The sequence below is a fragment of the Lingula anatina genome, chromosome 9, assembly GCF_051362555.1.
Source record: "Lingula anatina isolate TDL-2025a chromosome 9, LinAna3.0, whole genome shotgun sequence".
In the NCBI taxonomy this organism is placed as follows: Eukaryota; Metazoa; Brachiopoda; class Lingulata; order Lingulida; family Lingulidae; genus Lingula; species Lingula anatina.
In genome coordinates this window covers 4,843,865-4,858,638 of record NC_141775.1, presented here as the reverse complement: position 1 = coordinate 4,858,638, position 14,774 = coordinate 4,843,865, and the positions used below count along the sequence as shown (strand labels likewise).

Sequence of the window (14,774 nt, the reverse complement as noted above, 5' to 3'; positions counted from 1 at the left end):
TCCATGTGTATGTTGTTGTTTGTTTAACTAGAAGGGATTTCGGCAGAAAAATTACGGTATACATCAAGTCCGGTTTACGTTTTTTTTAATCTGTAAACCTTTTCGTACTTTCTAACAGAAAAATTTTAAAACTTATCAGATTTTCTTTGTTAACTCCTGGATTTAAGTTCTATGATGATGGCCTGTCTAGTTTTTATTTTCTTGTCGTCCCCTATATTACCCAATAGCACTGCTACTTGAGATGAAATGCCAACTAAAAAGAAATAGTAGAAAACTGGATCTGTGGGAATATGAAGCTCACGGTGAACAACTTAATGAATTGTCCTACACAACCCCCACAAAAAAGGCACATGTACATACATAAGTGGAATAAAGTTTCGAACCGAACTTCAAGAATAACTTCCCGGTGGGCATGGTCAAACGTAAGAAAAATGACAAGGTGCGCTCAGCATATCATAAGTGTCAAGATCGAGTTGATGATGTCCATGTTGATGCCCCGTGCAGGCGTTTTGACACGTGTCAGATTGGTAGATTGGGGTAATTATAACTAACGCCCTAAGATACAGATTGTTCGGTTATGTTTTGACTGAAAATAAGAAAGCCTTTTTTCCAAAAAATAAATGTATATATGCGACTGTCATGTTTAAAGCATGTTGGGTTATTTAAGAAGAAATGTCGAAATGCGGCATCTCTCGCGCAGACGAAAATGAAACGAAAACTCGAAACAATTCTGAAAGGCCCGTTTTGTGCAGAAAGGAAGAATCAAAAACAGTCGATCGTTCCACTGGCGTTTTGGTTTTGATATTCAATCTTAATTTTTTTGCACAAGATATCTTATACAGTAGATGAGGGGATTTTACTACAACGTGTAGGGCACAGGGTAGGAAAAATGCTTAATTTGTCTCGTTTCGCTCGTATACTTTGTTTTATGAAGGGCGGAGGTGAGAAGCGTGAACCACAGGAGTCTAGTGGTGGTGGTGGTGGTGGGGGGGGGGGGGGGGGATGGGGGGGGGGGGAGTGCCAGCTGTGCCCTCCCCTGGATCCACCACTGCATTCGAACATTCCAGGGCAGTTGGTCAGCGGTTAAGTAGAACCGCTTTACAATCTGAATTTGCTCTCTTCGCGTGGTTATTAGATGTTTTACTCCAGGTTTTTGTCAAACATGGCGTGAACCACGATAACGCATTCCGAGATACAGGGAGACGAGGGAACGTTTGTGCGTATTATCTATTGCTTTGAAATATACACATACAGGGCATGGCTGTTGTCAATACCGCCCACTCTGTGCCTAAAACTGGTCTGTTGTATGAATACACATACATCTGGCTCAGAGAATGCGATGCGGTGGATGGCACATTTCGGGGAATGATAAATATATAACAATCATGAGAAATTTGTTTTAAAGCTTACCTCTTGCGATTTTGCTTATACTGATATTATTTAAATTGACATTATGGCGTATCATTATGCATGTGCCTCATTGAAGGCCTTTGCCAGATAGAGGGGCCAGACACATGGATAGATAAATGCATCATCCATGAGGGCAGGCGGGGCGCTAATTGCCTTGATACCCGTTATAAATCTACACAAAAAGTCTCGAGAAAGAATGAAGGGATTACCCTTCGAAGATATCACGATGGCTCCATAAAGATTGATTTAGAACCCAAAGAATGCCAGCGTCCAATGGGCTTAACGTTATCTCAATTTTTGAACAAATTTCCTCGCAATATGGGCCCGGCGTCTACCCGTTTCCCGGCACGAGGAGATTTGCCTCGCGTGGACCGCGTGCCATCTATTATACCGTGCATGCAGCCCGGCTTAGGGAACAGGAGGTGCCAATGAATCAAATTTAATAAAGACATTATACTGAATTGAATTGCGAAAAGTCTAAGAAGACAAAACATTTCGGTTGGGATCTAATTTGAAGCAGACCCTGTTAGCATAAATGTCTTCGATGTAGGTTATTTAGGTTTGGGAGTGGTGTGGAGATTAAATTCTGTGCTTTTTCTTCTCACAAATCCATGGTTATAGATTTTTTTCCAATTTTCAAAAGGCGGCAACATATTATATTAAATAAAGAATTGTTGCTGCCTTCCGTGCACTTGTTAACCTTTTCTTATGTTTTTATCAAGGAGGTTTATGATACAACTCCTTGTTGCTATCAACAATAAATTCTTTAATAATTTTTCTATCATTTATCCAGAAAACCGACACCTTATCACTTATCTCTACTTAGTTCTGACTTCAATATTGCTGCTCCATATTTCCTCTAGGACAATAAATTTCATTTCAGTTTAATCCTGGAATTAGTCTAGAGACATCATAGATAGCACAGGCCCGGGTACTGACTCCGAAAAAGGATAACAAAAACATTATAAAACGTATTGCCGTCTTCAGGAGCAATAATATGATAAACGCATTTCCTCTTATAGAAATCCCTTACGCTAATCAACTCTAGCTCCGGATATTTCTACTAATAATCTGCTTACCTTAGCAGTAACGAAATCCCTTTCCTATAGATAACCACTAGAAATCAGGATTCCAACCTCTATCTCTATCTTGCTTCACAGTAATGGCGTCGCCCTTTGTTCTCAGTGCTCCTCGCTGTAACCCACTCCTTACAGCTATCGAGTTTCTCCCAAACTGACACTCAGCCTCGACTCGGATCGAGGCCAAGACAAGCCACACACCGATGCCGGATCACTACACTCCTCCCCACTTTATCTGGATTGGAGGTAGTCATTACAATCCAACACCAACAACACATTCTTACGATCCTTGTATCACTACTCGATCAGCCCATGCTGACCCAGCCAAGGACCGCCCACTCCATTCTCTCTACCAGATCCCTTGTCGCTTCTCGATCAGCCCAAGCTGACCAGCCAAGGAATCAATACACGGTACTCATCACTAGGAAAACTCCTTCCCAGCCTCTTCTCCTGACCAGGTCGTACCCCTCCTGGCCAGCGTCGTGGTATTCTTACTCCACACTGGGCCCCAGTCGGTCTAGATATAACCGACGCCCATTCTCCTCGGTGATCTTGAGAATATCTTCCCAGTCACACCCACGAATTTTTGCAACGACTTCCGCTACTTTCCCCAGGAAAGCTGGAGTGGACTTACTCCTTGTCGGAAATCCGAAGTAGGGGGCATCAGTTTCCAGCAATAACCTGCCAGCAGGCATCCACTGTAACATCTCTATCGCTCTCCTACTCCTCGACGTATCCGTATACGTCCTGAAGATGGCAGTAGCTCCAAAGTAAGTATTGGGAAAATACTGTACCCACTTCTCTACCATCCTCCTTGACCCCGTGAAACAGTGACAGTGTATTAACTGATCACTTTTCACATTCTCAGCTAATCGAAGAATGTTCAAAACATGTCTCCAAACCAAATCACCAGCTGAGTCATCCTTGGGCCCTCGACAGTGGAGCACCAGTACCTGGTCTTCTCTTAATAATGTAAGAGCTCTTTCCAGGACTTCAAACTGAGCTTCCCACTGCCACGATGAGGTAGTGTAATCTACACCAATCTCACCCAGAACAGACACCTCTGGGTTGCTTACTGTCTGTTCAAACTTCGCCCAGCCCTCTGGGTCAAACTCGTGTCTGGGGTGCCAACCCACAGACACCACGGCTCCCTCTGCCTTCAGAGTAGCCACCTCCTCAGCACTTGGGTAGGTTGCTGGGTCGCAGAATATAACAGTGGCCCCTGACACTGTTATCTCCTTGTCATCCACCTGCTTGGCCTCGATGACCTCCCGTAACCCAGCTGTTGTTGGTAACTCCAAGTGCTGGCGTACACGATCTACGTGACAGTGACTGTCGTATCCTACTGGAGGCTTAGGAATAGACAGCTCTTCCTCCTCTTCTATGGAACATGTGTTCCTATACGCCTCCAGGTCTGACGGCCATAATTTCGCTATTAGGCTTAGCAAAGGCTTCCACAACAGGAGAGATCCCACTCTGAGGGCATACTCGCCTGACAACCCCAGGCCGTGGATGAAGCTGTCCACACCCTCTTTCCTACTCGGAGCTATCTCCCGATCTCCCTGGTCCATGACATCGCAGGCTTGACATAACCTGTCCATATTTGCGTTCATTCCAAATAGCTGGGTGGCTAGAAGATTAAGGGCCAAAAATCTTCTCTTTTCCATCCCCTTACCGTCGAACACGGGATGAAACACTGGAGGGATATGTTTGTTCCATGCGTGTTTCTCCGTTAACTGACTATTGCATCCAAAAATAGGACACAAGTCAGGACTCGGCGCACTAATTCCTGTGGCCACGGCACTAGTAACTCCTCCATGACTGGAGCTACTACTCTGCCTCGATCTCTTAGCATGGGCCCATGTACCCAGCTCCTCGAGACCACTTGTCGCAGGTTTATAGGATGAACTCCCCCTGGAGTCATCACGCCTGCCCGATGAACTCCCCCTGGAGTCATCTCGTCTCGCCTTAGACACTTCTTTCCTGTCCTTGGCCGCTTTCCTTGAAAGTGGGCAATCTTTGACTATGTGCCCCAGCTCTGAACATCTGAAGCACCTTTCTTCCTCGGACAGAGTTGGACACTTCCGAGCCACATGCCCTACTTTCTTACATCGGAAACACCTTTTTTCCTCATCCTTCTTGGTGAATTTTGAAGGTCCCTTAGGAGGTGCATCCTGCCTTGTTGTTGAGTCCTTGGTCTTCTTTACTAACCATACTCGACTCTTAGGCCGTGGTTGGTAAGAGCCCCCAGTCTTACTTGACTTGTCTCGACTCTGTGTCACTACCACACCACTCGGACTTGGTTTCTTGACCGCCTCAGCATAGGTTATCTTTTCACACAAGTCCATTTCACTACCCCAGCTGGTAAGGGTAGCCCTCGGTGACTTCCTCACCGGACTCGAAGGTGTGTCCACCTCCATTGACTCAGTGGGAGTCCTCAGTATGCTGTCTGATACTGACCCCGACTCCTCACTCTCCCCTCGCACTGCTGCTTCAGGACTTCCTCTTACCACAGTGCTCTGAGTCACTGTATCCTTCCTATGCTCCATAGTAGGATCCTCTTGCAATCGGAAATCTCGATATGTGGCATGCCACGCCTCTCGAGTACCCTTCCCTTTTCTGGGAGTGGCAACCCTGGCAACATGCTCACATACCCAACTGCAGGATTGAAAACCTACAGCCAACAGGCCCTTGGCACAATCTTTGCGCCAAGCCTCCGCATCTCTCTCCCTAGAGAGTGCCACCTGCTTCAGCAACAGTGCCTCAGCATCCCCCTGCAAGGCCATGGGTCGGCTGGCAATCACATTTACCAACTCCCGGCTTGGGTGGAGCCTCTTCTCCTTGCAGGCCTCTTGGATCGGCTTAATAAGGTTAAGCCACTTCTGCTCTTCCATCTAAAAAGAAAAAAGAGAAGAATTTTGAGTAAGAGTTATTTGACTTAAGCTAAACTCTTAGCTAATTAAACTCTTATCTCCACTCAACCTTAACCCTCTACTCGACCTTAATCTATACACGATTATGGCCCGGACGCACCAATCGACGTGTGCAATCCTCACACTTGTACTTCTTTATCGAGAGGGCGTCAGACGCAGTAATGTTTACACAAGACCCATGATACCATTCACTACAATAATCGCACTGTATCATGAATCGGCCCTGCCATTTCTGCCTACAGCGACAATACACTCTGTCATCCCCTTTGACTGTAGAGTCAACCACGGGATTTTTTCTCCATTGCTGGATCCACAGAGGTATCTCACTGTCTCGACAAGGTTTTAACCTGTCATGATTGGCCACGAACACCGCATTTCTTACCTTCACCCGGTATAAATACGAGCTCAGCCTCTCCACGATGACTCCCGGACCCTTCCACGGGGGACATAGTTTCTTACACTTCCCCCGGCCTCCGGCCGCATCCAGTATGTAAACTGAATCCCCGACCGCATAGGTTCGCTCCAAAATCCTCAGGTCGTAATCCCGCTTCATACGCTTAGAAGATACTTTGAGCTTACCTCGGGCAGTCTCGTGCGCCTTCTGTAGGTCGGCTTCTAACTCAGCCACATACCCCTCGGTACTACTCGGCTCTCTTCCCTTCTGTGGGAACATTATTCCAGCAGGAGTGTTGACTTCCCTGCCCAACATCAGCTTGTTAGCCGTAAAACCTGTCATCCTGTTGACCGATGACCTGAGAGCCCCGGCAATTTGCTGTAGATGAAGATCCCACTGGTTTTGAGATCTCTCTGTAAAGCAACGCACTGCGTCCATCAATGTCCGATTGTACCTCTCAATCTGACCATTGGAAGATGGGCGATAGGGTGTCGTCCGTGCTTTATGGATCTCCAATATCCTACACACCTCAGTGAACAGCTTCGAATCAAAATTTCTTCCTTGATCCGTGTATATTTCAAACGGTACCCCGAACCGTGAGAAAAACTGTTCGACTGCCGCCTGCGCTGTCTCCTCAGCAGACTGCGATGGAAGCGGGATGCACTCCACCCACTTGGTAAACTGGTCAACCATCATGAGTATGTACTCATTTCCCCTGGTGCTCTTCGGTAGAGGACCCAGAAAATCCAAGTGTACACGTTCCATAGGTTCTCCAGCCTGGAACTCGGTTAAAGCACCCCGGCCATGTCTTGCCGACTTTTTATTTTGATTGCAACTTGCGCAGCCTCGCACAAAGTTATCCACATCTCGGCCTAACTTGTGCCAATAAAAACGTTCTCGAAGTCTCTCTTTAGTCCTAGAGACTCCCTGATGTCCTGCTGATGGTAAACAGTGGTGTAACTCGATTGCCTTAACTCGCAATCCATGTGGAAGCACTAACTTCTTATCGTCAGTCTTCGGATCTGACCAATACAGTACACCATCAATCATTACAAACATCTCTCTATCCAGCCAATAAGACTTTAATTCCTTGCTCCCTCTGAATAGAGTAGACTGATTTGGAATAATGGCGTTGTCCACATACTCCCTAATCAGATTCACATCGTGATCTGCTTTCTGTGCCGCTTTCACTTCTTCCACTGAATACCCCCAACTGCGCAGCCCTGAGGTACTCTTACTCTCAGCCTTCACAGTTGACCTCGACTCTGTACTATTAGAGCCCACTGCAGCTGGTCTCGACTCTATATCCTTAGAGTCCACTTTAGTTGATCTCGACTCTACGCCAGTAGAGCCCACTTCTTTTGAACTCGACTCTACACCAGTAGAGCCCACTTCAGGCGTTCTTTTCATCTTTTTAGCCTGCTGACGAGTGGTGATCACATTAACTCGGACCGATTTTCCTGGGTCCCATGGGATATTCTCGATCACCTCTCTCAACATATGGTACTCAGGCATGTCTTCCACCTTTTCATCAGGCGAGGTATCTACCACTGGCCCCAATACCTCCGGTTCTGAAAACTGCCTCACTGAGTCAACCATAACAGTGTTTACCGTCTTGCCACTGTTACTCTGTCGGTCACTTGAGGTTTCTTCGCTTTCGACGCTCCTGGTACCCCCCTGGTTTTCCCCTCGGATCACCAATGGCACCACATCATCAACCTCCTCCTCAAACCTGGCCCAGTTTGAGTGAGCACGCTTACAATATTCACATCCTCCACAGGGTAGATCTCCAAGGTGTACTCCTGTCCCAAACGTTAAACACTGCCCCGTGTGTCCAGCTCTTGACAGTGCATCCGCGTTTGCATGAAGTCGCCCTGCCCGATGTGATAGAACCATGTTGAACTGCGACAGCTCCTCTAACCATCGCGCCAACTGACCCTGCGGCTCCTTGAACCTCATTAACCAACGCAAGCTTGAATGGTCGGTTCTCACCATGAATGGCCTCCCCAGGAGATAGTGTCTATACTGCCTGGTGAAACGTACAACAGCAAGCAGCTCTTTACGTGTTGTACAATACCGCCTCTGCTCTTTCGTGAGGCCGTAGCTTCCGTAAGCTACAACTTTTTCCTCGCCATCTTGTACCTGAAGCAGCTCTGCTCCAATGGCATACTCGCTCGCATCTGTGTCCAAAATATACTCGCCATCCTGCCTCGGAATAGCCAACACTGGTGGTGAAGTTAATGCTTCCTTCAGTGATCTAAATGACACAGATTGCTCCTCACCCCACTGAAAATTGTTCTTACCAGTCATGGCATATAGTGGAGCAGCGAGTTTGGAAAAGTCCTTGATAAACGTCCTGTGGTAGTTTGCTAGGCCCATAAATTTCTCGACATCCTTTCCACATGTTGGCATCGGCCAATCTCTGACCACCTGGATATCATGCTCCGACATGGCTAAGGTGTCCCCAGTCACTACTCGACCTAGAAACTCGATCTTTCTTTGGAAGAAAGAACACTTCTTCGGCTTTAACTTTAGCCCATACGCTCTAAACCTCATTAGAGCCTCACGCAGATTCTGCAGATGAATCTCGAAACTCGCACCCAGCACCACTATATCGTCCAGAAACGCCAGCACCGTCTTCCATGATAAACCTCGAAAGACCAAATTCATAATTCTGGCATAGGTAGCTGGTGCCCCACAAAGACCAAACGCCATGCGAATGTGTTCATACAATCCATACTTTGTTATGAACGCGGTCTTCTTTCTATCCTCCTCTCGAATGGGTACCTGCCAATAAGCTGAGTTTGCATCCAACTTACTAAAGAAAACGCTACCCGACAAGGTATCCAAACAATTGTCCACCAGTGGCAGTGGGAATACATCCTTAGTGGTAACTTCATTCAAGGCACGGTAGTCAATGCAGTAACGAACGCTACCATCTTTTTTACGAATTAACACCGGCGCTGACGCCCAATCCGATGTGGATTCTTGTATTACCCCTGCTTGGATCATTTTCTGCAGATGAGCCTCCTCCTCATTAGCAAAACACACTGGTGTACGCCGCATCCTCTGCTTGATCGGCCTCGCTTGCCCCGTGTCAATAGTATGTTCTAAGGCAGTAAAATTACCTAAGTCAAACTCACTTTGGGCAAACACATCTTGAAACTCGGTCAGTACTTGACCCAGTTGAGCTTGCTGGTCCTCGCTCAACTCTGTACTCGATTCCTCGAACACCTTCTGTAAATGTGGAGGAACCCCTGGCCTTTCTTCACCCTCGCCTTCGGCTGGTCTCACCTTAGGCCTCCGCGGTGCAGGAATAGAGTAATTTACTCTCACCACATCCTCTTCAGTTTGACTCGATGTCGTACTAGACACCCTCGACTCAGTCGAAACTGAACCACATTGCACATGTTCGTCAAACGCTTGTCCAGACGTCACGACTTTTTCATAAGAAAAAGCCCTCCCAATTTCTGACCCCTTCTGTAGCAGCTTATACCTGTCACTTGGGTTAATCAGCACCATAATAGGGTCACTCCCCCTATTACGTATAACCCTTGGAACCAAGAAATTACACGCGCCCCTCTCCACTGGCTCTATGACATAATCATCGAGGTCCATATCCATTTTACATGCCACTCTGACTACAGAGTTAGGAGGAATTACCCGGCGCTCTGACACCATAACGCGTGCTACCTGGGGAACACCCTTCTCCAGGCAACAGTCCAACGTTAAACTCATGTCATCGAAGTGCAGAATCCCTCTTCCAACATCAATCATGGCTTGACCCCGATCTCTCAATATGTCGACTCCCAGCAACATCTCTTCCTCCAAAGGAGCCACGTATACTGTTTCCGTATACCACTTGTGTCCAATTTTTAATTTTATCGGACCTGCGATAAAACCCGGCATAGCCATCTTCCGCCCTGCAGCCCACAACTGCACATCCTTTAATTTTCTCGGCGGATTTTTCAAGCTATTGTAGATACTGTCAGATAAAATGGTGACACGAGCACCGGTATCCACTAATGCCCTCACTGTTTTATCACCTACTCTGATTTTTAAAGAGTAGTCGGATACGGATCCAATCTGATTCACATATACCACCTCTGGTTCAGGTTTGTTCTTTTCTGCTTCAGATCCTTTTTCTCGGGCCTTATCATCAGTTTCTTTGACGTCTGACCTAGCGTCATCTCGGATCGAGGATAGGCCCCCTACCTCGACCCCTTGGCGTTTCCCTGCTTCGCCCCTGAGACCTTATCTTGTCTCTTTTCCAAGGCATCTCCCCATCTCGGGCACTCACGGATAAAATGTCCCTTTTCCCGGCATTTAAAACAAGTCCCATCCATAGGTCTACTCTCAGACTTGGACCCATTTTCTGCCTTCGGCGACCCACTTTTCTCGATCGCCTTCTTTTTCGCATCCAGTTGTAGAGACTTAATAGATTTCTCCATATTCTCCATTCGCTGGACCCACTTGGACATATCCGGATTAGGAGGTGTTTTCTTTTTCGCATCCAGCTGTAAAGATTTAATGGATTTCTCCATGTTCTCCATACACTGGACCAACCTGGACATCTCAGGTGTTGGAGGTATTTCGGCCGTCGCTACCTGATTTACTCTCGGGTTTCCCTGACGACCCCTCCTCGGCACCGTGTGTTCCATCACCTGGTACATTTGCTGATGCATCCTCACCAAACGCACTGCCTCACGAACAGTTGGAGGACTCCGCATATAAATAGCATGCCCCGCTTCCTTGTCCAATAAACCAGCACAAAATCGATTCACCGCCTGCATATCAGTGAATGATTCCGGCAAGCCCTCGTAAGCACGACCTGCCAAAGTTAACACACGATCAGCCCAGTCATCTAACGACTCATTAGACTCCTGAACTGAACTCTGGAAACGCGACTGTGCTGTAGCTGGCGTATCTCGCTCTCCGAACCGTTTCTCCAGTTCATGCAGCAACACTTGGTATGTTAGGCCACCTACCCGTTGACTCAGTATAGCATAGTAATCCTGAGCTTTTCCCCGCAGGCACCAACATAACCCATCGAGGGACAAGGCATCATCCCACTGTTCACGAACTGCATGTCTGACAAATAAGCTCTTAAATGCAGTCCAGTTACCACGCCCATCAAAGACTAAGTTCTTTGGAGGGTTAAACTTCCGTGTTGGGGCGCTAACTGTAGATCCCCATCCACCATGACTCCTATGATCACCATCGTGTCCTCCATTGACACCACTATATCTTCCCTGTACACCACGATGTCCTCCCTGGACACCTCTACCTCCGACTTCCATAGGGTAAGAAGCCTCATTAGTAGGAACTGGTTCCCAGGGTACATCAGCTCTCCTCTGAGAAATGACTGGCGCCTGGTATGGCCCCCCACAGTCATATCCTTGAGTGCTGATACCGGTAACTGGTACTGGTTCACCATAGTCCGGTCTCAACCAGTCTTGTCTGAATGGCTCTAGACCCCGACCACAGTTTTCACGATTCGGTCCACCATGGTTCAGTGTAAATTCACCTGGCAGCTGTTCACCATGCATATAAGCATGGCTCGGTCCATAGTGATCTAGTGTGACCTGATCTGGCTGCCACCCTGTTGGTCTGACATCTCGGTACAGTCCATACTGGTCTCGTGTGACCTCCCTTTGCTGCTGCCCGCCTTGCACACAAGCAAGGCTCGGTCCATACTGGTCTCGTGTGACCCCACCTGGCTGATGCACATCTTGCATAAAAGCAAGATTCGATCCACACTGGTGTTGTGTGAACCCACCTGACTGCTGCCCATCTTGCATAAAAGCAAGACTCGGTCCACACTGGTCCCGTGTGACCACACCTGGCTGCAAAGTTACATGTCTGACCCCAGTAGTCGGTCCATTTTGGCCTTGTGTGAATGGACCTGGCTGATACATTGCACCATAATTCTCATGACTCCCTCGGGTGTAAGCTGGGACTGGCTCTGTTTTCCAGTGTACAGTAGCCTGTCGCACTTGGCTGGTTTCTGTCTTCCTTCCAGGTATACGCATATCCTGAGTGAATGGAATTTTCACTTCAGTGTCATCACCATGCCCTGGATTCTCGGGAATAGGAGTTATTCCCCACGGAATTTTACTCAACGGCCTTCTAGCTGGCCCTCGAGATTCCTGTCTGGAACCCACAGGAATCCCCCCAGGTGCCTGGTTAACACCTGCCTGTTCCAGGTTTACATACCTCCTATGTAACTCCGACTTGTCTCCAGTCTGTGTAGATACCACCGTCTGCACTGAAGTGGAGACCATTTCCCTCATCCCCTCTCCTGTCTGTACAGGCGTGGAGACCATGCGCCTCTCGTCAGCCCTTGGTACCTCACTCAAGGGTGACCGAATGGGTGTAGAAGTCCATAAACACCCAATCCCGAAACCCGAAGAACTACTGGGCTCCCGTGACACCATTTTCTGATCCGCGCTGGTGTTACCTCCAGAGGCTTGCTGTACTGTAGAGAGGGTAGTATTAGGAGTAAAGTCTAATAACTCCACCACATCATCCGTCAACTTCTTACGAGTTATTAGTTGCAATAACTCCCTGGTGATTTGTCCACCATTTTGTCTCGCTGACACCAAAGTTTCAGCTATTTTATCACTAACACCCGGTATTAGTGACAGCTCCTGAACGTCAGCCGAGTTGACTTTAATGACATGTACATTCTCCATATTTAATATCAATATATATAAAAATGAAGAACACAAACGACTATAAATATATCTTTATTGAAAATATATAAATATAGCCCCCTCTAGAAATAATGCACCCACAATTTAATTGTTACTTGCAAAATTTCTACAAAACAGTAACGTCTGCCTAAGCAAACCGCTGAATAAACTAGAAAAACAGCTATTTGTATGAAAAAACAAACAACTACTCGTTTTTAAACTTTTATTCAGCAACGTGGGCTCGTTGTTTTCGCTGCCACCAATATAGAAATCCCTTACGCTAATCAACTCTAGCTCCGGATATTTCTACTAATAATCTGCTTACCTTAGCAGTAACGAAATCCCTTTCCTATAGATAACCACTAGAAATCAGGATTCCAACCTCTATCTCTATCTTGCTTCACAGTAATGGCGTCGCCCTTTGTTCTCAGTGCTCCTCGCTGTAACCCACTCCTTACAGCTATCGAGTTTCTCCCAAACTGACACTCAGCCTCGACTCGGATCGAGGCCAAGACAAGCCACACACCGATGCCGGATCACTACACTCTTCACATAACGATTTCCTGGTGATGTCATGGCAAAGAAAGAAACTTAATAAAAAGTAGAACAATTCTCTCGTTCACTTGTTTTCTAAATATCTGAAATATTTGGACACACGGCTCTTCCACCTGTGGGTCGCCCTGGCCTGATTTCTATCCTCACCTTTTTACCTGATTACTTCTAAATATTCACGACTCAAATCGACCAAAAGTGACGACGGATTAGTAACAGGTAAACAACAAAGGCAGGGTTCTCCGTCATTAAGAAACCCAACTGCCGCGGCGAGCTTTGCTTCTTGGCATTAATGCTTTCACGCGCACGTGCGAACTGTTTTAAGCAGATAATTACAGAGGGGTACTAATCACCTCCGCGTGGCGGTATTACCCCTCGTGTTTGCACCTTTTGTTTACGCGTGTTTGTCAACAAAGTTGTCAATAATCTGCCAAATGAGTTTCTGCACGTGCAAATCCAGGTGGGGTTGCGCTGGAAGCTTTCAGCGACTCGGCGTTCTTCGCTGGATGGTTCTGGTAAAAATAGACGAGTTACGGACGGGAGTATTTCTTTGTTTTTAAACACCGGTTGATCCTTTTCAAACTAAATATTTAGAAAACAATGTTATTGACACCAAAGGCATGCGTATTCTTCAAATTTTTGATTTGGTTTTGAGTATTCCTCCATACTTAGTGGCATGGTAAATATAATAGAGACGTCAGTAGAGACTTTTGCAATGTTTGTACATATCTGAAATCTACGACATGACCCCCCCCCCCAGTTGTTTAAGGGGATACCAACATAACATTGGCACAATAAACCAGAAAAATACAAACCAGAAATAGAAAACCCAAATTTGTTACATCAGCGATAAAACAATTAATTTCATTATTGGGTGTCGCTTTAATCCACAGACAGAAAGAACGTGTCGATGAAGGAAGGAATGACAACTTAAGTTCAAACTTTCCACAGCTTCTATGCGTAAAAAAATTACCCTTATTTATCAGGTTTAGGATTTCAAGGGATAATTCCGCCACTATTTAATTCTAAAAAAAATCCCATTTTTGTTTGGTCTTATTTTGCTGATAATATTGCGGCCACCGGCATAAGTCGCACGGGAAAATGACACTACTATTTAATAATAAAAAAGTTCCATTTTTGGTTTGATTTCATTTTGTTTATAGTACAACGACCACCGGCGCTGTACCCGTATTAATCATCAAGAAGACACCTAAGGAACAGAGAGGAGAATATCCACAATTTGAAACCGTCAGTTGTTCAATGTTTACATCTAACATTTACTATCAAATGCTTTAAGGTAATGCTACCGCCTAGTTACAATAAGTTAAAGAAGAAGTGGAAGCTTCCACAGTATTTGCTATAGACATGTCATAAAGGCGAATTTACTCTGCCACGGCGGGCATTGTACTTGGTTGGTAGAGGGGAGAGAGAGAAGGCGGGCAGGTTGCCAGTAGGCCATTGCTTTGCTCCGCTTCGCTTGGCGTATTTACACACAAAAACGGCTTTTTTAGCTCCCACGGACGACTTGGGAGAGACAGCCATGAACGCCCGCATCGGCAGGCACGTTCTGCTCCCCGGGGAGTGACCCGTTGATGATGAGTTGGTGTTCATCAAAGGCAGCCGATGATCGTCTCTTTGATACACGTGAATGGTTTCGCTAGGTGTATCTTACAGTCACTCTCAGTACAGTACAAAATTAAAATTTTAAAAT

The 14,774-nt window shown here is 46.5% G+C and overlaps 1 protein-coding gene across 1 annotated transcript; it reads right to left on the bottom strand.

The window, feature by feature from the left end:
- Positions 1 to 2,426: 2,426 nt before the first annotated feature.
- LOC106158303 (uncharacterized) lies at positions 2,427 to 12,511 on the bottom strand. The gene is made up of 3 exons (XM_086995566.1): positions 10,179 to 12,511; positions 5,805 to 10,062; positions 2,427 to 5,383 (listed from the first exon to the last, which is right to left on the bottom strand). Exons 1-3 carry the CDS (start codon positions 12,509 to 12,511, stop codon positions 2,981 to 2,983), a joined length of 8,994 nt encoding a protein of 2,997 aa, XP_086851692.1. The 3' UTR covers positions 2,427 to 2,980.
- Positions 12,512 to 14,774: the final 2,263 nt, after the last annotated feature.